At 39.1% G+C, this 26,810-nt stretch overlaps 1 protein-coding gene across 5 annotated transcripts in view; it reads right to left on the bottom strand.

The window, feature by feature from the left end:
• Positions 1-26,810, bottom strand: part of LOC132202000 (sex determination protein fruitless-like) — a 36,969-nt gene that overhangs the window by 2,762 nt on the left and 7,397 nt on the right. The window contains exons 1-3 of one of the 5 annotated variants that reach the window (XM_059628593.1): positions 14,250-14,780; positions 976-1,347; positions 229-768 (exon numbers count right to left, since the gene is read on the bottom strand). In XM_059628593.1, coding sequence (XP_059484576.1) covers positions 229-768; positions 976-1,347; positions 14,250-14,267 — 930 coding nt within the window. In that variant the 5' untranslated portion in view covers positions 14,268-14,780. Of the gene's footprint in view, positions 1-228; positions 769-975; positions 1,348-4,019; positions 4,262-6,300; positions 6,426-10,175; positions 10,636-14,249; positions 14,781-26,810 lie in introns of those variants that run through there. The other 4 variants (XM_059628595.1, XM_059628594.1, XM_059628591.1 and 1 more) reach the window with 4 other exon arrangements.

The raw sequence follows: 26,810 nt of genomic DNA, 5'->3' as shown, positions 1-26,810 counted from the left end.
GGAATTTGTATGCCCGAAGGTCAAATGCAAGCAAAACAGTTCTTTGGCACCAAACAGTTAACAGTTCCGAGAATAAATAGCATGTTTACCAATGACTAGGTCAACATGAATTAGTTTGTGCCTCAAGTGTGCAGAAATAATTTCAGCCAAGCCATAACAAAAACATAACTATATTTTCCTAATATCAATTGTCTTTTTTTTTTTAATAAAATTATTTGAAAAAATTACCCTGCTGTGAGCAGATCCATTAGACTGGGCTCGTTCGGGATGGCACACTAAAGAGACGGGTTGCTGAGAGGAGTCGGCGGCCGGGGACTGACTGCTGCCAGGTGGCGACGCCGAGGCAGAGCTGCCAGTGGCCGGCTGCTGCAGACTTTGTCCAAGGACGGTGCGCAGGATGGGCGTGTCCCTGTTGTTGAGGAGACTCTGCAGCTTCTTGCGTTTCAGCGGCGAGTCGTAGCTGCTGCTGAGAGAGTGGCTGGCCAGCGGGGGCATGCCCGGTGGAAGGCCCGGCATTGCCCACATGGGCAACGACCCCAGACGCGCCCTTTCAGCAGCCGCGGCCGCCGCCGCGCCTCCCAGTATTGACTTGCTGTACATGTAGTTCTTAGAGAACGGGTTCAGCAGGCCGGCTGAGTGCGGTGGCGACAGGTTCGGCGGCAGCGAGCTGATGTTCGCCGAAGTGCTGATTGTGGGTGGGGATGATGGGGCGGCAGGCTCTCCATTACTTGCTAAATTCTGGCTGTTGTCTTCAACCAAACCTTTCACCTGAAAATTTTTAATATTGCATGAAACAATCAGAAATATTTTTTAGTATAGTAAAAAAAGTAATACTGTTAAATTTAAATTAAATTTTATTTCAAAGTTTCCTCTAAAGAATATCATTTGAACTAACTTGTCTTTAAAAAGAAATAATTAATGTTAATTTTTTTCTTTTATTTCCCAATTAAATAATAAAAATGAATTATTGCAAACCTTGAGGGCTTCGGCAACCTTGAGAAGGCTGGCGAGCTGGTCCTGCGCAACGTTGACCTCGCCTCGGTACATGTACTCAAGGATGGCCTTCATGTCGGTGTATCGAATGTCCTTAAGGACAACGACCGGGTGCGAGCAGGCCACCTCGAGGAACAGCATCTGGAAATAGGTGGAGCAGGCGGCCAGCACCATCTTGTGGCACTTGATGGTCGCACCCTCACAGGCCAGGGTGCAGTCGGTGAAGGCCTCACTCTGCAGCAGCTGGTCGAAGACCGTCAGCAGGTTGGTGCGGTGGTTGTTCCAGCGCAGGCAGTATTGCTGCGACGCACTCCCCATCTCGCCGCCACCTCCTTCCTCGCCGCACAATCGAATCTGACAAACAAATAAAGACAAAATTATAGGGACCGTTCATGAATGATTTAAGATGAATTGGACAGATTTTTTTTGTTACGAGCACCACTCTGATTTTTAGATATGTTGTTAGGGTTGATGAGAAACTACTTTGACCAAATTTTGAGTCAAAAATTTTTAATACTTTTTGAAATATTCGGGTTTTTTGAAAAACTAAAAAATGCTTATATCTTTGCTCGTATTAATTTTGAAGTCATGAATTTTCACTCTAGTAGGTAACTTTTTGTTCTGAACAACTTTGCTGTTGACCAAAATGTCGTAGGTCAAAGGTCAAGGTCACTAAAATGCATTTTGAGTTTTTAAGGCCCATTTTCTCAAAAAAGTATATTTTTGATATTTTTTGTGTAAATGCAAAAAATGTAGGACGTTAAATTCTACATCTGGTCAGCAAAATTCGCGATGGCGTTATTTTTAGTTTTTAAGATATTTTCATGTAAAATTAAAAAGATGCGTTTTGCCGATATGCCGTATTTTGATATTTTTCTGTTTTTTCATTTCTAGGAGGACTAGAGCAATGCGGTTTTCACTGTTATACCCAATTTTTAATTTTGAACAACTTTTCTGTTGAATAAAAATACCTAGGTCAAAGGTTAAGGTCAGTAAAATGTATTTTTATTTTTCAAGGCCATTTTTCTTAAAGAAGAATACCTCGGATTTTTTCCGTGGTATAGGAAAAAATGTAGCCCATTAAATTCTACATCTGGTAAGTAAAATTCAGAATGGCGTTATTTTTAGTTCAAAAGATATTTCAATAAGTATTTAAAAAGTTCGTTTCCGTACATATTTTCCATAGTAAATTCTAACTTTTTTTTGCTCTTTTGAAAACTTATTAAAATATCTTTTGAACTAAAAATAACGCCATTCTAAATTTTACCTACCAGATGTAGAATTTAATGGGCTACATTTTTTCCTATACCACGGAAAAAATCCGAGGTATGCTTCTTTAAGAAAAATGGCCTTGAAAAATAAAAATACATTTTACTGACCTTAACCTTTGACCTAGGTATTCTTATTCAACAGAAAAGTTGTTCAGAATTAAAAATTGGGTATAACAGTGAAAACCGCATTGCTCTAGTCCTCCTAGAAATGAAAAAAACAGAAAAATATCAAAATACGGCATATCGGCAAAACGCATCTTTTTAATTTTACATGAAAATATCTTAAAAACTAAAAATAACGCCATCGCGAATTTTGCTGACCAGATGTAGAATTTAACGGCCTACATTTTTTGCATTTACACAAAAAATATCAAAAATATACTTTTTTGAGAAAATGGGCCTTAAAAACTCAAAATGCATTTTAGTGACCTTGACCTTTGACCTACGACATTTTGGTCAACAGCAAAGTTGTTCAGAACAAAAAGTTACCTACTAGAGTGAAAATTCATGACTTCAAAATTAATACGAGCAAAGATATAAGCATTTTTTAGTTTTTCAAAAAACCCGAATATTTCAAAAAGTATTAAAAATTTTTGTCCCAAAATTTGGTCAAAGTAGTTTCTCATCAACCCTAACAACATATCTAAAAATCAGAGTGGTGCTCGTAACAAAAAAAATCTGTCCAATTCATCTTAAATCATTCATGAACGGTCCCTATAAATGATTTTCTTCCAAAAAATAAATCAATTTTAGTCAGTAGAGTCGCAAAAATGAAAAGAGAGGGTGAAGAATTACGCGATAGGCCGGCCGGGTTCGAACCCACGACCTAGGTTATCAAGAGGGAGGAGCTCCATGCTGGCGAATTTTTTGCACTGCGGAGCCACGTGAGAGTGGCGTGTGCAGATTGTTGCGAAATTTTCCACATTTCGCGCACGAGATAAGAACAAAACACGTGGCAATAAGAAAATGCAAGAGAAGTTGGAATGGATTATTTTGTTAATTTCCTATTGGTTCGCTTACAATTTTTATTTGTTTACAGATTTATTCAACGTTGATCATTTTTTTCAAAAATTACACCAAGGGAATTTTTGCTTTTATAACAAACTAACTGCTGAGAGTTTGTAGAAAACATGCTAGAGAAAAATTTAAAATAATCAGATTTCGAGCCCTCGTTAAAAAAAGCAACTTAAAAACAACGGAAGTAGAGGTGCAGTAGGAAAAGCAGAGATAAAAAGTAAAAACGTTGGAAATTATAAGGTTGAAATGAATTTTGTGAGCGCGTGTTTGCCTTCCAAAATTCTGCGTCTTCTTTCGAGTGTTACAAACGTGTTTGTTTACTTGATGTGCGAATGTTTATTGACATTTAAATGCCCCGAGTGGCAAAATTTGTCAGAAAAACAAGCGTTTTTTAGGGCGACTTCTCGGTTGTTTGATAAAATTTATCAAAAATCGCTTTGGTTCTCGAGCGAGTTTTGTGCGTCGTTCGGAAGTGGCGAGTGCGGAAATGCGATTTTCGCACAGGGCGCATCGGCGGCGACGCAGAGCCACTTCTCGCGAGTCCGAACTTCTTGCTCTACGATTTTATTGATTTTTATTTTCGCGAAGTCGGCGGCGAGCATTTGGCGTTGCACGCACCGTTGGCCATGCTGGATGCACCCGCCCGACCGAGAATGGGGAGAGTGCATCGCCAAAATGGGCGGCCATGTTTGCAGCGAATGCGACCGGCGGAAAAATGCATCAAAATAAAATTCGAACCTCTTCCCTGGCCCGGTAGAAAAGCACTTTTGGCGAGCCGTCGTAGCTTTTGTAGTGCATCGCGCATCGCTGCAAGTTGTCCTGCTCGTCTTCCATCTTGGAATTAGTCACCCCCGTCCGCGAATGCACTTTTGGGCCGAAATTCAGAATTCGCCACCCGCACCCGATGCAGCCTCGCTTTCTCTCTCACCTCACAACATCCCTGCCTTGCCAACCGCACTCCCCGTGCCCAGCGAATTGATCAACATTTTGCCCAAGAGAGGCGCTGCCGATCGATACGAAGTGCATTCAAGGTCACGAGGGGTGTGTGCATTGCCAGGGCCATCTTTTGACAGGCCTCGCGGGCCGCGACGCGATCAAGGCGGGGTGCGTTCGCGACTTCCACGTCAAGGCGGCCCCGACTGCACTTTTTAAAAGCGCTCGCTCGAATTAAATTGTGAAAAGGAAGAGTTTTTTAATCTTTTAAAAGTGCATCACAATTATTATTTTGGATTATAAAATTTAGCTTTTAGCAAGAAATGGCCGATAAGAGAGGAGTATGAGTTTGACAATAAATTAAAAAATAAATTCATGTAAAAAAATTAAATATAAAAAAAGGGTTAATTTTTTCGTAAAATGCAGTTAAAATGAAAAATCAATATACTGTGGTTATTAGAATCTATTTAAAAGAGGATAATTATTCAGATCAGAACTAATTTAAGTTTTTTCTTTCATTAATTCTCTATTTTCAGACAAAACGTTTTGTGATTATTTTCTGTATTTAATAATAAGTAGATAATAAGCTTTTCTTTTGTTGCGCTTTTAGATTTCTAAAAATAGTAGTAAGTAATCAGTGAGATTTATTAAATAAAAAAAAAACTATGCTTACTTATTTTTTCAAATTATTATTATTATTTTATAAGTAAATTTCACGATCGAGGGTTGATTCATGGTGATTTGAATTTAAAGTCGGCTTTTCATGGGTGGGTTTTGTGAGTTGCTTATTGTTTAAGAAAAACAGTATCCCGCAAATTAATTTTTATAATAATTTTGGTCAGAATATTGAGACGAGGATTTTGAGCGTACCTTTCTTGGCAGTGGTCAAGAGAAGACTAAATTATTTTTCGGATTCCTATTTTTCACGGAAAATTGTTATACTTTGAAAGAAAAATATTTAATTAAAAACGATCGATTTTTGTACAAATTTTGTCAAAATGATTTCACAACTCATGAATTATGGCTGCAGACCGCAGCCGAAACATGTAGAACAGCCAGAACAGGATATTGTTTTTCTTAAACAATTTACAAAACCCATTGAGGAATAGCCGAATTTAAATTCAAATCACCATAGTTAATTTTTGTTAAATTCAGAGATTTCTATAGCAGCTTCAAAGTTGTTTGCAAATAAATAAATTTTTATCGAGCCACACCTATAAGTAGGATATAGAAATTACCAGCATCGTGTTTTTTTAAGCATAATAATAAAAATTTAACTACAGAAATAAATCAATTTCAAAACAAAACGAAGAATTATTTATTTAAAGAATAAATTATTCTAGTAAAATATCTAGTTCCTCACGGAAGTTACAAAGAATCTAGACGTCTTAAGTCTATATTTTTGATAAGTTTTATTTCAAAGTATAACTTTTAAAATTCAATCATGATCAAAAATTATAATTATGTACTATAATTATACGAATTGCATGAAGAGTCACTTTCACAAAGCAATAAAGAGAAGGCGCAAGGAAATCATTTTGAAAGTAATAAATTCGCCGCCTCTGAATACTTATTTTGCTCTTCATTTTCCTATAGACGGAACCGCGTGAAGGGAACCCCCAGTGACGCAAATTTTTTGTTCAATGATTCACACAAGCACGCTTTGGCAAGGCGAACATTGTTTAAAAATATCTGCTACTTTTGTGTCCTAAATATAAAAGTGCATTTCCGCCGTGTGCAATATTTTGGTGCGGAGGTCGAAAGTGAAATTGCACCTATCGGACGGAGAGAAATATATATAAAGGCACCGCCCAAAATCAGTCCGAGCTTGTGCGTCGCGGAAAAGCGGCGGAAAATGAATTGCGAAAGCCAGTGCGGAACGAGGGTTCTGGAATTGCACTTGAGGCAACGCCAGCAGTCCGCCAGCCAGACACTCCGAGGCACCAACCCACACACTTTATATACATATATATATATGCATTATCGACACGCGGGGCACTGAATTTTCCCCCGAAATTCGGTTGCCAAAATAAATTGCGGAGCGCGAGAAAGTTGTTTCGGGGGCGGCAGAAGTCGATGGACTCACCTTGCCTTCTTTCCACCGACGATTTTCCCGGAAAAGCTGGCGGCGGCGGTAGCCGAATTTTCACCACTGTTTTATATATACCAAGCGACGTCCTCCGCTTAGTTAGTCTCACTTATAACTGCGTGTGTGTCTGGCGCAGTTTTTTTGGCCCTCGGTTACCAAACCCCCCTCCGCCGCGCCGCGACCCGCGAGTGCATTTCGTTCGCACTGCGTGAGTGTGCTGCCCTCCCGAATTTCGGATGGACCTGCGTAGTGCATGCAATGCACTCGCACCACGCCAGCCAGCCAGCTCGGCCTGCCTTTCCGCCAAAGACAAAAGGGCTCCGACTGCTATTTGGATTTTGTATACACAGACCGACCGACGGATGCGTGGAGGAATAAAAAATATTAGAGAGGGCTCCGCTTGCATCGCACCCGCTCGCTCATTCGCTCGCCAAAAGTGGCAGAAAAAACGCACAGGGGAAGAAATAAGGGGTTGAAATGAGCTCTCCACCCTGTTCCGCCGACGGCTGGCTTGTGATTAATTTAGAAAAATGCATTGTTCGATTTTTTGATTGGGAATTCGAGTATATATGCAATGCAAGGAGTGCACTGCTTTCCCCTGGGCCTTTGTGTGTAATCTGCATTTTTTCTGCTGCTGCGTTTTGTGTGATTTCAATTTCCTGCTCTCCACCAATATACCAAAGTGATAGAGCTGCTCGCTGCTGATAAATCGGGGTTTGGCGATTGTATTTAAAAAAAATTGGCCACGTTTTCTTAAGAAAATTAAGGAATAAGGAAATAGAAATAGAACATTGTAAATTGTACTGAACGCTAACCAATTAACACATTAACAAAGAATTAATAACAATTTGGATAAATTATTCTTCACAAAATACTATATGTTATAAGTTAAAACCACAAAATAAAACGGACGGAGTATTAAAGATAAATTTAAAATTAGAAATAACCACAGTAAAATTAATTGAATTATAACCATGGCTATTGCAAATATTTAAATAAACAACATTACTGTGCACAATCATTATTAATATTTTGTTTTTAATTTAACTTGTTTTCAGTGTTTTAAAATTAAAAAACAAAAAAAAAATACCAGCTTATACTTATCTATGAATAAAACTTCTTCTAATTAAACCCCAAATTTTCTACGAATAATGCGTGAAAGCATAAAAAATGATAATGATAGGGAGCAATTATGGTAATTACCCCAATTGATATTCGCGAGCCAGCTTTAATTTAAATGCAAATTTCTTTTCCACGAAAGCATGTGTGCTGATTTCCGTTCGGCCGAGAGCCAATGCCGTTTTTTTTCGCTGGCCGCGCCGAGTGCCTCTGCGTGCATGAGAGTCGTCGCTTTTTTCGCAAACCGCACCTCTGCCGCATTACACACGCTCGCCTGTGCCCCGAAAAAAGTGTCGGTGCTGCGAAAAAAATCGCGTTCCAACGGAGCCAACTCTATCGTGGCTAGAAGGAAATGGTCGTTGCGAATTCTCGGTCGAAAATTCAGCTCGAGCGGCCGTTTTTCCTGGAACGGCTGGAAATAACGCGGCGCTGTAGCGAAAAGCAGGGGCAAGGTTGACGCACGGAGGGCCCTAATTCGTATGTATACGAAAAGAAAGATTCGCAGATCGTGATTCACGCGAGGAAAACGCCACTAAAATTGCACAAGTCACGCTCGGCCGGCGAGGATGCCGATTGGGTGTTGCAATAATATATATCTACACACATTTCGCTACACATTTATTATTTCGCCGGGCTGCTGGTGGTGCCGCCGCCACCACTACGCTGCCGACGACATTCCTACTTAATGTGTGTATGAATAATCAAGAATTTGAACTTAGCACGAGGCGGTTTCTCCGAATTTTTCGCCCCGAACATGCAATTTCAGTTCGCGGAGTTGCGTGAAATTCGATCTGCCGTGCGCTGGTTATAATAGCGCGGCTATTTCCATGCCACGAGTGGAATAATTTTCCGCAGCGGACTCATTTCGCAAATTGATATTGCGTGGAAATTCGTAATGATTCAGCTCGGGGAACTTCGATCGGTTTCACCCCTTCTTGGAGTTCAAATGTGCGACCAAAAGAGGAAATCAAAATGATAACTTTCAATGAAAATAAAAAAAAAAAATAATAAAATAATGACAAAATTAAAAAACAAACCAGAATTCACACATACTTTTTCTATAAAAATTAAAGCATATAAATAAGGACACAAAGCAGCAAATATTTATAGTTTGCTGGGTTTTTTGCTAATTATTTATAACTGATAAGTTTTTCTTAATTTCCTCAATAATTTTTTTTTGCAATTCCCTTCAGCTTCAAAATAATTTTTTTTAATCCTCACCAAAAAATAATTCATAACGACCATTTCCGGCAGCACATGGTTCGGCTTCATTTTCGCACGTGCGGCTTTTGACGACCGTGCCAAATACAATTTAATACTCGCGAGTTTATCCGGCACGCCATCCGACGCCGGGGTCACAGTTGTGCGTCTCGCGCTGCGGTATATATAAAATTAATATATACGTAATACAGCGAAATTTGCGGCAAATTTTTCCTCATCCTTTTCTTCTAACCGGCTAATAGCGCGACGAGCCCGCTCGCGAACCTCTGGGTAAAGTTTCCTGTCTGGCCCACATGCCAATTTCGCAGGCAGATAATTGCACACTCGGCGGGCAAGAGTCCCTAAGCCAGGCAGCAGGTTCGCCGCGTAGCGCGAAATGAGCTCTCTCGTGCCCAATATGAGAGACATTTCCTGTCGGTCTAAGTGCTCGTCGCAGCGAGGGTTAAAGGAAGAATCGACGTTAAATTTTTCGGCGGCGCGACGTGCCAGCGCATAAATGGTTTCAAACGGCTCGCGAATTTTATGCTGATTGCACGTGTGTGACTCGCTTGTGTGCCATCTGACTGGGTTGACTCACCGAATTCGTAATTTACGGCGCCGGCGATATGTGCGGCATTTAGATTAAGTTGCTGGCACTCAATATTTCTATAAAAGAAGTTGCCGATTAATTTTAGTTTATTAACCCCGTTTGTTTTTCAATATGTCTTAAAAAACAAAAAAATAAAATAGAATCCAACATTTTTATTAGTAATTTGCAAACTTTTTTAAAAACTGATATATGCAAGAGAAATTTCCTTTGTTTCCCATGTTGCAAATAATAAATTGTGGTATAAGAATTGTATGCTTTTCATTTTCTTAGAAGGTCGGCAGATATACATTTTTTTAATTAAACAACGAAGTTTTTAACTTTCCGTCACGCAAGTTTCGTTTTTGCACGTCATTGCTGGCCGCCAACCAGAAAAGGAAAAACGCACGTTGGAGGGAGCCGAAGAATATCACAAGTGCGTGCGTGGCCCTCTTCGGTCGACCGACCCGCCGCCTCTGACCGGCCAACCACTATCAAACAACAAATAATTTTCCGCGCCGTCATCCGCTAGGGCAAAATCGCTTTGCCATCCCTATTCGACTTCATCAAAACCGGTTGGTTAAACAAGTCCTACATTTCCTCTTGATTGCAAACAAACCCAATTACTTTTTACATCGACTAAAATATCAGAAGGTGGCGAAAATAAGGGTATGTAATTAACTCTCATAATTGTACATTTAAAATTCATCCACTTAAAAAAATGCTAGAACTCTCAGTTGTGTCATAAAAATGCATGATAAGAAATTTAAAAAATTTCAGTTTTATCTTATTTCGTTATAAAAGAAAATTTTAAAAATAAAAAAAAAATAATAATAGAAAAAACTCCTTTATAAAGATTGCAAATTATTTCCAGATTTGAAATAAACAAATAATGGTCACGCAAAATTTTGCATAATAAAGTTTTGCATAGAAATTGAAAGTGTGCAAATTCTGCAATGTTACTCACTGGCTGAATTCGGGAGCAAATTTTGGATAGTGTTTCTTTGCAGCTTGCTTGGTCGTCGGCACTTCTCCTTGTGGGTCAGTCCTGTCAAAAACACTGGCACTCCGACCGAACCAATCTGTGTCATGCGCACTTAATGTGCACAATAATTTCACGCACCGCCACAAGTTCCACCTCTCAACTCGCCATTCGTCGTCCGCCCGCGCGCTTAACTAATTTTCTGGAAGCGGCCAAAACTTTTCCGATACACGTCACCCGCCGGTCAGGCCATTTTCCGCGAGGAAAAGAGGTTTGCTTGCCTGCCAGATCAATTAATATTTACTGCCTTGGTCGATTTTCAGACATGCCGCCACAGTATAGTGTTTTCCAGAAAACAGTCACGTGGTTCGACGGCGGTGGTCACTTTATGAAGCACTGCTTGCCGCTGATAAACATTAAAGAAAGACGAGCTTTGAGACCATCCATTGTTATGACGTTATTTATATTTTTATTTATTTATTTTTTTTTTATTTTGCAAATAAATTGACAGGATTTTATTTTATTCCATAAAATTTATTAATTGTAAGCTTTTTAATATATAAATTTTTCAATTCAAATTAAACTTATTATTTTATCTTTGCAAACGAGAAAGTCATGTTTTTTTTTCAATTCGCACGCAAATTTAGGTGTGTAGTGTAATAGCGAGGGTGCAACACAATCAGCTTGTGTAGCGACAGCCGACGATTTCCTCTTCAATTGGAATGAGCAAAAGTAAACAGGCTGCGGATTTTGCTCTTATTGACCGACAGCGACAAATTGCACAATGTATTGGTGTCGATTTATATGATGACTTTTCAGACACCTTATTTGCCCCAGGCGCAAAGTCCTCCTACGCAGTCGCTGCGCGATAATATGCTGTTGTCCTCTCAGCAAACTTGCATCTAACGTTTTCTATTTTCTCATTTAATTGTGAAATGCATGAAAAATAATGGTTCTTTACGTGCAATTAAGACCGCAGCGGAATCTAATATTGCCGTGGAAATTTCCAAATTTTAACAACAATAAATTTGGAATAAAAATATAATTATTTTGTGTGTCTTTTATGAAGATAATACTATTATTTTCTTTTTTTTTAATATTGATCCTGGACTTTAAATCATTTTCAGTTATTTTTATAAATTTTATAATATTTCAGAACATAAAACTAAATTCGCACTAGGTAATCTTTTTCAAAACAAAAATAAAAAAAGCAAGTTTGAAGTAAAAATATAAGGTTAATTTTCCCAATGTTTTATAATCATCACATCACACATATATAAAAAAATCAATCTCCTTGGACTTAGATGCGTTCTCTTGATGAGGATTGCTTACTTTAATATGAACTAAATAAACTCTCTTTGAAGAAAATAATGGTATGGCTATAAATGAATTATATACTTTGAAACCATCTGGTTAGACTAGCAAACATCACACATTTGGTAAGCGGTGGAGTTCGTGGGTCCTTGTAGACTTTTTGCGGCTTCGGTTTAGGGGGTGGCTCTGTGGCTATCGTTTTTTGGATGTTAACATATGGCAAGTTTTTTCATTATTGCGAGTCTCAATGTACTATCACGCCTTTTGGAAATGCAAACTTTTATTTTCATATAAATTATTGTTATTAAAAAAAAAACGAAAGATTGGAAAAAAAAATTCTGTCCACTTTGGAAATTAATTAGCAATCAACCCCCGTGAAGAATGACACATTTTTAGCATATGCGTGCAAATGTGCAATGCATAAGCCAAATCATGCAAATACACGATCATTTATTCTCTCATATTTTAAAATACGGGAGCGCGATATGCATGTTAGCGAAGAAAGAGTGGTTAATTCAAGAGAATAAAAAGGTCAGTCGTCGCGAGAAGGGAGGAGATTGTGTCTCCGAACCGTATTCTTCCGTGACCGCTCAAAAAGTGGCAATGCTTACTCATTGAGTATTCCGCAGTGCCAAGTCGACGTCCACAGCGATAATTTAAAGCACCTCGTTATCTCTCCAAACGTTTAAGAACACCCGAATGATAATGAGCACCGGCGCGGCCGTTTTGCATTTTCAGGAATAGTAATTTTGGTATAAATCAGCATTTTCAGGGGACGAAATGAGACGAAGAAATAGCACTGAATTTATGCCGCACAAATTTGCATAACAATCTGATAACACCAAAGCGTATTTTTATAAAAATTGTCCATCAAAATTTTCTTTTGCACGTAGAACTTTAATATACTGTTCTCCCAAGGCTATAAATCTTTTTCCATTACTTTTAATTAAATTGCTTCTTATCTCCTGCAGAACAATTATGAAATTAATTATCTAGATTAATGAAGTTTTGGTATATCAACTCAAGATGCAAATTGGAGAAGTAGATCATCACCGTCATTGTGAAAATTTGGCTTTCTGTGTCATTAAATTAGATATGCGGTGAGCAGCTTCGAAATTCCTCAATCGATCTTGCATCGTTAACACGCGGTCGACGTTTTTTGGCAGGGTGTGCCGAACTGATAAAGGGGTTTGAAATGTCACGACGACGGGGGTCGTAATAGTTGCAAAGCCGCACGCGATGTGTCGACTTCCAATTTAATATTTATATTATTAAAAATGTCTCATGCGGCGCTAGAGTGAGATAACAGGGAATTATAATTCAGCACGGACTCAAGATTTATTCCAAAGTGGGTAATGGTATACGAAAAGAAACGGACCGGAAGAGAAAATGTGAATGATCGCGCAAATTGGTAGGATGGAATAAAATATTAAAGTTTATGGAAAGAAGTTTTGAGAGCTTATTTGCCTTCAAAAATAGCAATAAAATTTGGGTCAAGAACTTGTTGTTTTCGAAAAAATTAACGCAGCTTCTGCTTACAAAAAGCGCCGAAAATTTCCTTGCGTGGAAGCGCTGATAAAAAGCAGGCAATGTTTATTCATTGATAAAAATTATAAAACGCCTTCTAATGCGGTCGCTTTTGTTTATAACGCGCTATCAAGGCATTGCTCGATAGAAATTCTGCAATGACAACTTTCTAATTGCTTGTTTCTTTTTCAGACAGACTCATATAAGGTTTCAATTCAATTTGAAAGATTTTAGAATAATCGTTTTAGCTAATTTTAGTAATTTACAATTTTTTTTTGCAAAATACTTGAAAAGTTATGCGATTTTAAATTTTGCCTTTTTTTAAGTGTTAAAATTATCGGAATCTCACTGTCACACTTTTTTCAGTACGCATGAGACACTTGAAAAAATTCACGCTGGAAGCGAGCAAAGTGCAAAGTCGCAGGACAAGTTGGCGAAATAAAAAATGAGATCGCATTGCATTTCAATGCACGTATGTACAGACACATTATCTCGAATTGAGCACGAAGCGAAAAGCGTGATGTGTGCGACGGTGCTGCACTCGCGCAAAAAGGATGTGTTAAATCAGCCAACTAGTAGGTTCAGTGCATTTATCGCAGCAGGTCGTTGGCATAAATTTTAATTGCATCTTGCAGCCAGAGTATTGTGAAAGCAGAACACAGTGGCGGCAACTGTTATAGGCTCGCGGTGGAAGGGGTTTGCTCGATTCTTGACCTACGCCACCAGCAGTTGCAGTGTCTGATTTTACACGAGCAAAAACCGTGCGCACGAGAACATGATATTCGCCGCGCCGACGACTGGGCGAAAAATGCACTAGACAGGCAGGTCGTTATTCGATGCCTCCGCCGAGTTTATGAACTTTAAACTCCACCTTCAGTGTTAATAAAACGGACAAAATGCCAAGAATGAATATATATTACATACTCCATTAATTGTTTGCAAAATTTAATCAAAACGAAAACATCGCTAGAAGAATGAAACCTTTCTCAAAAAATTTGCAAAATAAAGAAAAACTCGGCTGATAAAAATAACAGCAGAACGAGTAAAAGAAGGCATTTTCGCTCCACTCTTATTGAACCCTCAAATTGACTACTTAATTTTTGCAAATTTGTGTTCGTGTGGTTAGAAAAGCATAGTTTGAAAGCAATTTCTTTGCGTACCGAAGTGGCAAATTAATGGCTAGTGCTAAGGAGGATTTAAACTTTTTAGGAGACTCACCAGAGAAAGATCACTCATGATGCAGATTTGCGAAGGGTTGCGAATTGTCCAGCAGACAGCGGTCGGTCGGGGGCGAGAGACAGACAACTACATGCGTTCGAGGGTCCCGAAGGTGGACGCACAGCGGTCGGTCACCGGAGGTGCGAATCGCCGCGAGTTGCAGACAGCAGACGGAAAGGTTGCACACGGCGGCTGCGGCGGCTCAGAGCGAATTATGTAAAGTCGCGTTGGCAAATAATCGGCGCGCGATTAAACAAGAGAGAGAGAGAAAGAGCAGCCGTTGCTCCCACTTTACCCCCTTGCACCCCACCCCAGCCAATTGAAAGGCAGTTCGCCAAAACGTCCTTGAGTACGAAAAGAAAAACTGCTAATGGCTGCTGCAGCTCTCGACGGCGGCGGCGGCGGTGGCGGAGAAAGAAGGGCCGTCGTGCAGTTATATTCGCTATGCCTTACTTACTTGAAAGCAGCCAGCACCGACCTACGATAACGAAGCGCCGGTTGTGAACACGGAGGAAGGGGCTCCCCGCTTTAGCAAGCGTCATGCTGAAATGACGTCACGTTGCAAGAGCACAAATCTGCCAACCAACGGCGGCGGCCGAGGATCTTTTTCTCGCGCGGCTCTGCTCAAAACGCTGACCTTGGCGCACTCGACTGTACCCGCAGCTGAATTCGCAATCCGCGCTCCCCGCGGTGGAGCCTCTCCCAAAGATATGCATCTCCGTCGCTGCTTCCCCTCCGAGAGAGACTTGGCAGACTTCCTGATGGACACCTTGTCATCTTGCCAGCTGCCCACCGGTCCTCTATCAACTGCTTTTTATCCCTTTTTCCTAATTTTAATAGAGGGTGTTGCGCCTCCGCTCGCCAACAGGTTTTGCGCAGTTTCTTGTTTTTTTTTCATCTTATAAAAAAGTATGCGAATTTAATTCGAAAGACCTTGAGTGCAGTTTAAAGAGATTTATTGCGGACCCGACGAGCTCTCGGCCTTATCGACACGCACAACGTGACTAGCGGCGCCGTCGCAATGTCCGACGAGTGTAGAAAGGTCTTGCAGCGATGCTTATTCGCAGCATTTTGCACGGTCGTTGACTGCATAACCAACCTTTGACCGATCGAGAGCAAAAAAGAGATATAAAACGTCTCTCATGCAGTTTTATAATTACATTTCAGGGGCACGCAAATATTGTCAGATTAAAGCTTTTTTTATTAATTTTTATAATATATATAAATGGGTGCTTAACAGGATTTTGCTGTGGTTTTTATTTCAAAGTTTTTGTTTTGCATTGGATCTGTGACCACAGTTTCCCGGACGAGAGGGTTTTTCGTGGTGTTTCAAAAGAACCAATGCTTTTCGGCAGGTCAGTGTGTCGAATTTTGCTGTTCAAACTTGGATTGTTTTCAAAGAAACTTTTACGCACACAGAGGAATGACGGTTTCAGCAGCTGCTGTTTCTAAATTTTGCACACTGCCTAAACAACGCTAGATTGTTTTTGTAAATAGCCACGCGCAATGTGCAAAAATATATGGTAACACGTGACTTCTTGCAAATACCAGAGCAATTATTTACCGCACCCACTAAAAGATTGTTGAACTATTTTTAGGAAAACAAAAACCAGAAATTGCAATGTTTTAATTTAGTTATAACTTTCAAAGGTAAATTTAAACTTTAATACAATTAATTGCGTTCCATCAATAAATTTAATACAGCGGAAAAATGTTTTTAGCAAAGTCCTCCAAGTGCACCAATATAGTTTTGCTTGAGCTGAGTATGGTTGTGTCACTTTATTTTGCAATGCAATGATAACGACAAACAAGGCCAGTACCAGATTTGAATAAATAATATGGCGAATTATGTTTATTCGATTCGGAAAGAGGCGGTGCGCGAGACAAGGGGAGGCCACGACGAGTAAAGAGAGATACCGACGGACCGCTTGAATAAATAATTAGCTATTTTTAAAGAGCGATCTGCTTTATCAGTGAGTATATTATATACCACACCGTTGTTCGTAATCAGTTCTTGCAATATTTACAGCAGGCACGGACCGGCGTAGCGATCCAAAAACACAAACGCTAAAAATAGAGTTTGCACAAAACAACCGAAAAGGTTAAAAAATATGTGCCTAAACTACCTTTGCAATTTTGAAAGTGGAGGGGGGTAGCACAGTCGCGTGCCAAAAATAAACGTTTGATTAATGGTACATTATAATATTATTTTTGTTTGATGAAAATGGAATTATTATAATTATTGTAACAAATATTTTTGAATAATTCAAAAGAAGGTCAGTCCGGTGCTGTTGCTTGTGCTGCGCAAAATTGACTTTTTGCATTTGTACTTTGCAACTTGGCATTATCGTCTGGCTCATATCGTGTCCTCGCCGCGTGATTTGATTTTTTCAGCATCATGTGATTTGTGTGCCCTTCATGAAATTATTTATGAATTGCATTTTATTTTCCTCCTTTACTGCTTTTCCTTTCGCTTTCGATGTGGCAAAAAACTATTACATAGAACAGTGCACGGTGGGGAAAATAATCGCCTGCTGTGCTGTGGAGAAAAACAGAGCCAGAGACCTATCTCTTATCTCAAACGCCTATATTTGCGGTAAGGGGAGATACTGGCCAAGCGCATTTAGACTGCACTTTTTGTGGAAAGTGTGGTATTGATAATTTGTTTGCTTTTCAACTCTACAATTTTTTTTATTTTTTTAAGAATATAACTTCACAATTAAAAAATATTGTAATTACACGAAATGTTTTTTAATGCCGAATATTAAATTTATATTTTTATGAAAAAATTTCTGTTCATTTAATGGCAGATTCCTCATTAAAGTGGCTTCAATATTAAAAAAAAAAAAACAGAATTTTTAGATAAAGAGAGAAACAACATCCTTTAGAAAACATTCAAGCATCTTTTCAGTGTGAGCTATAGTTATAAAAGAACTTGATTCCATTGTTGATTGTAAAAAATGCATTTTCTTCTCCATCCTTTTCGCCGGTAGCAAATCCATGTGCCGTTCATAAAGGGCGAACGCCTTCACACGAAATCTGTTTTACTTTTCAGGAAATTTATGGCGATGACTCAAAAATCTCCGAGAGTTATTAGGGGTAGTTTTATTGAAAAGGAAGCTGAGCAAGTCATATAATGCCCGCAGTTCTGTTCTGCCGCATTCTCAGACGCGAAAGGGTGCAGCTCGGGGCGAAATTTTGACCGCGCGGCAGCGCTTCAGAGGTGCAATTTCGTGTCGGGCACAAAAGAGAGCACATTATTTTTGTCAAGTGAAAAGGGGCGGCACAAAGGGCAAAACGCACCCGCAATAACCATCTGCCGGGTGCTGTTAAGTGCAGTCACCCTTTTGGGTCACTAACCTCTGCAGCGTATGACAACAAAAAACGAATAACCTGAGGTGGTTCATGCAACAACGTGCAAGGCATGCTTGGGATCAGGGCTGAGCGAGTTAAGTCAGAAACAACCCCGGAGACATATTTTTTTCATGATTTACAACCCGCAGAAAAATGCGGTATTTTCTTTCGTAAGGGTTTTTACAAGTATGCAAGTTTAGAAATCATAGAACGAACCTTGAAATTTAATAATAAGGAAATTATTTCAAGAAGTCAAATATTTTGTTGGCTGTATTAGAAAAACTCGCATTTTAAAAGCAATATTTTAGCTCTCAGAAACTTGGCAAATATTAAGTCCTATTAATTTATAGATATTAATTGTTTTTCATCTATCCACATTGCTATAAATACATTATTACAGATTAATTTTTATTTTGTGTAATGATATAAAATTCTGCGCAGAGTTGAGAAAATTATAACGTTTTAGTGAAAACATTTTAAAAAGGATTCTCCCCGCTTTAATGCTCATTTGGTAGAAGCGCAATCTTTGTTATTTAGACTACGTGATTTTTAGCACAACTCGTTGCTGAAGTGAACAGCAAAGGCTGCTGCTGTTTGGCGCCCACAATTTTTATCGCGTCGCCTCGCGCTAATTGGCTACTTCCGCACGGAAAACCTGGGAAACGCGCGATTCGCGGCTTTTGCAAGCGTGAATTTGTCCGCAAGTCGCAGGAAACCAACCGATTTTTGCTCAACTGACGGAAATGGGTAAATCAGATAAATAGTTCTCGCATTCAGTTTTTGCGGGCAGTGTGGTCGCAGATTACAAGAGCGGGGAATTTTGTGTGTTGATATGGAGGAAAAACGGCAAGATTGAGGAAAATCAGCGTTAACCTAATCTAAAATTGTAACTTTGCATATGCGACAAAACGCGACTTTAGCCACTTAAACTCGGTTAAAACAGATTTTTAACAACAACAACAAAATCTTTATTAAAATTTGCAGCAATTCATTATTTATTAATTTAATTTGTTTCATTATCAATATTAGTTTTTCATAACTTTCCACAAAATGTTTTGTGTGAAATCTCAAATCCGCAAACTTTGTTCAAAAATTTTAATTTAAACAGGACTATTTCAATTTTCCAAAGCGTTTTTTTTTTATTACAATGTCAATTTTTAGAATTTATAATTATATATTTAAGTTCTATGTATACGTCTATTTTAATTTCATAATAAAATATTTGTTTAAACCTACAAAACATGTCTTTAATTTACTATTTTTTAATTTAAAAAATACATTTTGTAGTAATTATTTTATTAACCTTGCAAAATTTTGGTTTTAATTATTTAAAATTAATTAACTTCTATCTTGGTTTTTTTATTTGCAAAAATTTGTTTAAAACAAAATTTTCGTCATGCTTTTCATAAATCTATAGTCAAATTTTAAATAAATTTGTCGGTATTATATGGATATTTTATATATAATTATTTAATTGAAAATTCCACATGCATTGCAAGTACAATACATATTTATCATGATTCATGATTGAATTTAATCAAATTTAACTAACGTTTCTTCATTTTTATTTTACTAATAATCTAAGTTTGTTGCAGGTCCAACGTTAAAAAGATGTAAGGTTTAACTCTCTGTTTATTGAGCACGGGATGTACAACTCAGCCGCAGCCGTCTTCTCCTCTATTATATACAGCCGAAAAAACCTCGCCGAAAGATAATTCCAAAGGGTTCGCCTTTATGGCGGCTAGTTTTATAGGCGTGGCCAGAGTCAAATCTCACGACCGCTAGCGACTGGAAAGAGGGACAAATTTGACGCCTGGCAAAGGGGTCAACCAGCCCACTCGTTTCTCCTCTATTTTTTTGCCCAGCGCTGCATACAAACCAGAAACCGAGCTGCATATGATGTATCAATTTCATCGCCTCTCCGATTATCTTTCTATAATTTCATTATACTGAAAGCAAACATTGGCGAAGTTTGCGAAAATTTTGCCGAGTGCGGAGGCAGAGACGGCTGGCGCGCGAGCAAAACTCATTGGAAAGGAAGTCGTGATTTTATATTGCGCCGGAAGTGCAGCTCTCTCATGCACCGCCTTCGTCTCTTGCATGGTTTTTCGAATTGACAACAAGCTGCAGCCCGATAGATAAAAAGCAAAAATCGGCGGCGGCGGCGGCGGAGGCAAGACGAGATGCGTCCACAATCACGTGACAATTTTGAAGGCAAAGCCAATAGGCATTCGGTTGATGTGTTCTTGGTGCGCGCGCGAGAGCGAGCGCTCTTCGCGAGGTTCATTGACCCAGTATGCACGCGGTCGAATGAAGGAGACTGGCTGCATCTACTAGAGTGTTGAGCAACACCAAAAAAAGCATCGAATGCAACTGCACTCTGGAGCAGTCGCTTGCACTAGGCGTAGGGACCCTCGAAAGCAGCCTCTCCATGCACGCACTCTAATGGCCGAAAGAATGCGTGTTGAGCTCCGTCCAATCGGTTAATTTAATCCCGCACTATATACAACATTCAAATAGTCGTGCGTTTCTCGGGTGCGTGCGTTTTCTCTATCCGCTTTCCTATTTTTGGCCGAAATGCATCTCGGGCGGTGGCCATGAGCACGAAATGGGCACTCTGCGCAGGAGCGAATGCACTTTCTAAGAGGACATCCGCTTTTTGACTACATCAAACTTGAGATTTTCATAATGAGATTCAGATTAAAAGCAAAAGATTTTAATTAGCGAATGTCATTAATTTTGATGGAAGTAGCAGTTTTTGGTGCTGAAAAATGGTTAATTTTTTTTTTTTTAAATTGGTATTGAAAAGCTCATTGAGCTCAAAACAAAAATGTGATTTTGAATTTGAGTTTTTTTCTTAATCTATTTTCTTTGCAAATACAATAATTTTAGGAAGGCGTAATATTAAGGTTTCAGTAATCTCTTGGCCTCGCGTGCTTCTGCATGCAATAATGTTCTCCAATATGTAATCAATCATAACACGTGAAAATTGCAACAGCTGCAGAACTGCAATCTTTTCCAGATTACATATCTTATGTATACCATAACGCAGTGATTTAAAATAAACTCGGCATTTTTGAAGTATAGAAACCGCAGAATTTTTCTGCTCTCTCGGTTTAAGCGTCTCATTGTAGGGGGAAAACGAGCTCTTGTATGTAGAATGCAAAAAGTGCACTTTATATTTAGACGCGGGCACTGCGCTATTTTTGTCGGCGGCTGGCGCGCGTTGACGCGAGCCGCAAAATTTCCCTTTGGTATATCGGTTCATTAGAATAAAATTTTTAATTAAACTCAAATAATATACGTACTTCTGAAAATGAAAGAATTAAATCATGGATTCTGGGAGCCTTAATTGAAATCATTAGATAATATAAATAAATGCCTCTAGGGAAATAAATGTGTGTAGAACATACGCAAATTCCTTCAAGAATAAAAAAGTTGATCTATATTTCTAATATTTGTATGCCAATATCAATATGCAAATTAGGAAACAGGAAACCATGGAATGATTATAAATAAATAGCGATGCGTCCTTAGCTTATAAAAATAAAAAATAAAAAGATCTTATCCGCAGCACATATCTGGCTGACATATCCAAATCAGCCACTTCCTCGAGCACGGAAGTCGTCAACCCTGCCTGCGATTGGCTTGTGCAGAAACCCCATGAAAATTCAAAGCAGCTAAAAGCCGTAGATTTGATCGGGAGAACGAAACGAAGAGACACTTTGATGAAGAGACGATACGTATAAAGAATTAATGGTGCATTTTGTCAGCCGGAACGCAAGGTGTATATATGTCCCCTTGAACAAAAACTGCCGGCCGCACGCGCAAAAGGGCAGAGGGAAAAATCAAAAGGCGAACGGGCACGCTCGACGTGCTGGGCAAAGTAAGCTGTTTTGCATAATTTATTTATGGCCGAATGAATAGTAGATTGGACGTAAAGACATGCAATGTGCAAATATAACGTGATTACGCGCGCCCCCGAGGTCACACTTCTTTAGGACTGGCGGCCGCACCCGCGAGCGATGTCCATTATTTTGTCCATCCCGAATCTCATTTTCATAAAATGTCGATAGCGCAGCTGGCCACCGAAATCTGGTGAAATATATTTGGCTTTTTATTCCAAGAATGACAATATCGCTTGTCACGAAACGCCGCCGCGCTTTGCAAGAGGGGCCGCGAACGCGGACACTCGCTTTATATGATAAAGGAATATATACCATTTTTTTAATGTTATGAAATTGCCATCCCAAGCCATCCTACGAGAATATGAGAGTCACGCGGGCTCAACGAGCAGATAGCCCGCACGAAATTTGAAAATTCTGTCGCGTTTTTCTGATTGACCGCTACCCCCGCTCTAGCGATCGTCTTTTCCCGTGTGCTGTATTTTTTCTGCCGGATTTCTTCACGGTAAGAAAGTGCCTTTTACACATAAATTGAATAACCTCGAAACGTAAAAATGTTTTTAGTGGAATATTCAAATAATAACTGTTAAATATCATGATTTATTATTACCTATTCCCGCCTCCAATCCAATAATTTTTATACTATCATTTCCTAGAAAAGAAAAATTGGATTAATTACATGGCAACGTCTTATAAAAAAAGTTGTTCTTTTCTCATTATATAACAATCTAGACCAGTGTCCAATATTATGTGCAATTTGAAGAGAACTAAAAACTTGTTGTAAAAAATGAGGCTAAATAAAACATAATTATATAGATTATGAACTATTTCAAAATTATTGCAAAAAAAATTTTAAATTTAATGGTAACATTTTTTTCTTTGCAACGAGATTCACCCGGTTTCAATTTTGCAAAAAAATCTTTATGTTATATATTTCAGCAAAGCAAAATTGAAGCGGAGAAGAAATTACAGTTCCATTTTGTCTTTTTATGTGGAACCAACCGTAAAAATTTTTGCGACGAATAAGGAGCAGCGCTGCGAGCAGAGTTTTGCAAGTTAGGCAACACGTCCACAGAGGTACCGCTCTGGTTGCATAAATTTTGAATTCGCACCAAATAGTGGGCTATGGTGTTTTCAGCGTCAAAAGATTTGTTTGTTTTGCTTTATAATTCTGCTATTGGTTACAAAAATAAATAAATTTAATATATGTTACCATTAATAAATTTATTTTTGAACTTTACTATAAGCACAATGAATTAAAAAAATTACATTTTCTTTAAATTAGCAAATTTTTGGGGCTATTTCAATGCACTTTTTTATATTTTAAAACGTAGTTTATTCAAATTATCACATTAGTTAGTAAATTCAGTGAATCATTTTTGCATTTTAAGTATATTTGCATCAGACCTTAACCCAAAAAAGCGTTTCCATTAGCCAACGATCAACAAGTTGCATCTGCGGAATCTGGAACGCAATTTTTAAATCAACAATGCAAGTTTTTTTACATCAAATTTTCATTTGCATCTAGGTCGATGGCTGTTTGTGTTTTTTAGAAACTTTTCACTGGTGCAGCGGAGATGCATCTCTTTTCTATCTGGCGAGGATGAATTTAGGCCGCGCGCTTGAGATTTGCTCAACTGAATGCAAACCGGCCAGAAATGAGACGCAATCGACGACCGCTGGGCGTGCAGTTGTCATGCAAGTCGGTGCAGCTTTCGAATTGCAAGCCAGAAATGCACATTTGTGCGCGCGATTTAGCCGTCGGCGGGATAGCAAGCGCGGTGCCGTTAGTCCGGCGAACTAAGCAACGACGAAATCTAGGTTAGGCTGCAGCGCAGAAGGAATTAAAGAACGGCGCGGCCGGGGAACAAACGTGGAGCACATGCATTCAATAATAACGCGCGGTGCATGTAACGATGGTATAATTAGGTGCAGCAATGAGTTTGCGCGTCTTGCGAAGTGCTGACCCGCTCAATGAGGCCGAGGTTGATGCATGAGATGCTGACTTGGAGTGCAGCTCAGGTTATCCGCCTGCCTTTATTGCAAAGCAGCAACTTTCGAATGCAATGCACTTGGTTTGGCTCGCCGCCGCCGACCTCAATGCAACTCGTAGTATCCGTGCCTGCTGCGCTGCCTCGCAATATGCACTCGCGCGGCGCGGTCACTGCGCTTTCCCACCAACGTGCATTCACTGCATTGTTCAAGGCTGCAGATTTCCCTTCAGCTTTCGACTTGTCAACTGCCAGCATGCACACACACGACCACGGTGAAATAAATCGACTTTTCGATTTTGAGACTCTTTTGCAACTCACTCCATTTGAATAATAATGCACCTACATCTATGTCGAAACAACCTGCAACTAGCTGCATTGCAAATAGAATCGAGCGTACGATGGTGAGAGATTCAAATTTAAAAAAAAAAAAAAATTGATTCCCTAAAATTTTGAAATTTTGCAGAAGTAATAAAAAAAAACGTAAAAATAATTTAACTTCAATTTTAGATTTTGTGTGAGTAAAATAAAAATTTTCTATGCCAGTTTTAGCAAAACAAAATTTTAGGGCTGAAGGAATTCAAAACTTATTGAAAAAACCTGCATTATAGCATCTCCAATAAGTTTTTGAAACTAGAATTTACAATGTTCGTATAATTACAATTCTAAAACAATAAATATGTTAAATTTGCATCCTCACTGAAATGCCTGCTGGTAATGATTATTTTTATAATTTAGAACCCGCGATGCAGTTAATGTTTCTGCGTTTCTTTAATGTTGTTGTTTTTTTATTACTTCAAGAGCATGATGATTTTTTTGTTCAGATTTCAATTATATACCTTTATTGCGACTCGTATAACAAAACAATACCCATACTTTTTTATAGCGTCTCAGTCAGTTGCGCGAATCCCGCAGCAAAGTTATAGAAAAAAACCTGGCAATCGCAATTCCAGCAGCGGTGCAGTTTCCCACGACTTTTCAAGGAAACGAATAAGGGACCATCTAATTATTATCTTGGAGCGGGGCTCTGCGCCACTTTATTCCGATCCACCCCTCAACCAGCCGGCGAATTTCGCCTACATATGCATTTACAGCCGACAGCTGCCGCGAAATCCGTCTGGCCGCGGGTTTAGCTAATCGCCGCCGCGTCGAACCCTCTTTAAAGGGAGGGAAGCAGGAAAAGGTGGTGGAAGGGACCAAAACCTTCGGGCTAGGAAGACACACGGCCGTCCAAATTCATTAATTATACCGCGGAATATTTTTATTTGCAGTGGCCCGTTTTTTCTATTGTAAAAAATTTATTGATTTTATTATTGTACAATATATCGACTGATTTGCAAAAATGTATTTATATTTTAAAGTAAAATAAAAAATTAAATTTACAAGAAATAATGTTGGTATTATTATCAGATTTACAGTAAAACTCAATTTATAAATCATTGAAGAAAACAATTTCAGTTGAATAACTTTTTGTAAAAAAAAATAAATTTTGAAATGCAAAAATTTAAGTTAATAAATCAGTAATTTGTTCAGCTTTTTATAACTCTCCATTATTTTTTACCCCTCTGATTAAAAATCGATTTTTGGAAATCGCGAGTGCATCGTCGGCCGTCATTGCTGATGCGTAAAATGCACAAGGGAGCGCACGCAGCTCGCCGCTTGATTGGTCGTAATTATGCGAGTCGCTTTCGTGCAGGTGTATTCGGTTCATTTTTTATTCCAGGTCTGCGTTTTCGACGCGGGCAGATGCTTCTGTGAAGATTGAAAAAAGCGAGGGTTGGCCATCGCTGCATTGCCGCCGCACTCTGAATGCATTATGCAATCCTGTACAGGTGCGACCATAAAAGATCGAAATTCTCTCCTTCAACAACACAATAACATCGCAACGCGAAGTGGGAAAGGAAAGGGTTCGGCCGCGTGCATTGTGCCTTAAAAAAATTCCACACGTCTTTATGTACACGCCGATGCGTTATTTTAAATTATGGAAATGGCGGCTGTGCGGACAGAAAAATGCATAATGATCCAGCAGAGACCTTTCGACCAATGCATGCATTCAAATTTAAATATACGCTCAGAAAAAAAATACCTAACTTTTGGTTAGAAAAATAAAAGTGGTTTTTTGTGTGAAATGTTCATTTTGCGTAATATTTTTTCCCTTCCCGTTGCCTGAGAAATTTTTCTTATCGGGGGTTGTGATCTTTTGTGTCGATCCACCTGCATTCTACGCGTAAAAAGGTCCGCGACGCGCCGAATGCATCTGCGTCTGTCTGGGGCCATTCTGGCTGTTCCGTCTGGGTTCCTTATCGCCAGCATTATTTTTGCCGGCGCGATGAACACAATGGTGGGCCTTTTATGGTAGTAGGTTTCGGCGGGGGTTGGAAATGTCCACCTTGAAATATTATCCCTGCCACTTAGCCTCGCCGACACCGTACGAAAAATGATAAAATCATGTTGCAGATCTTATAGAATGATGAGACTTCTTTTTTTTTCAATAATATATAATTATGGAATTAAAATTGCTTTCAATTTTCAAAGCTTTGGTTCCGTGCATATTAAATTGAATAAAATTGTTTGCTGGAATTATGAATAGTTACTAGGCAAGTGTAAATAATAAAACTGTTTAAACTTAATGCAACCGGACGAACCGTTGCTTTATCCAGTTTCAAGTTGATATTTCATCATTCGCAAACCACTCGGATCAAAGCGGTTTGGTAGGAGTAAAAGTTGCTGAAAACAAGTATTTTTCACTCCAAACACGCAATTGCATAAGACATGTGTGCGTTCATGCGTTGAAAGTTCCACCGGGGACCTTCTAAGTAGGCACAAACACCTTTTGTAAAAATGCATCTCGCATTTCAGCATCTAATTAATTTTGTTATACAGAGTTTCTAATAATAGATTTAAAAGACAAAATTTTTATTTGATTTTTTTCTATTGTTAAAAAAATGTAAATCGACTTTGTCGGATCCGCCGCTCTTTTTGCTCTCCGGAGACCATTTTCCAGGCGAGTGACGCAATCTGAGCGGAGCATCTTTGTGTTGAACCTTTTGAAAAGTGTAGCTGGCGGCTGTAAAGGGATATATCTTGCGCTGGAAAGCTTGGCAACAAAGTGAAAATTTATAAAGCTGGTGGGGAGGGTTGATAGACGCAGCCCAAGCTAGTCCGAAAGACAATCGAAAGCTAGAGAGGAAATTCGCCTGGGCGTTCAGAGCCTAAAAGCACACTCGGTGCATGCAGCACTGCAACAGGCGCGCCACATAAAAAGCCCACGCCTTCTGGCGAATGCAGTTGTTGCCACATGCACATTTTAA

Source organism: Neocloeon triangulifer, unplaced genomic scaffold (genome assembly GCF_031216515.1).
Source record: "Neocloeon triangulifer isolate White Clay Creek 2 clone unplaced genomic scaffold, ASM3121651v1 ptg000014l, whole genome shotgun sequence".
Taxonomy (NCBI): domain Eukaryota; kingdom Metazoa; phylum Arthropoda; class Insecta; order Ephemeroptera; family Baetidae; genus Neocloeon; species Neocloeon triangulifer.
Note: the sequence above shows the minus strand (reverse complement) of the source record. Positions and strands in the feature narration are given on the sequence as shown.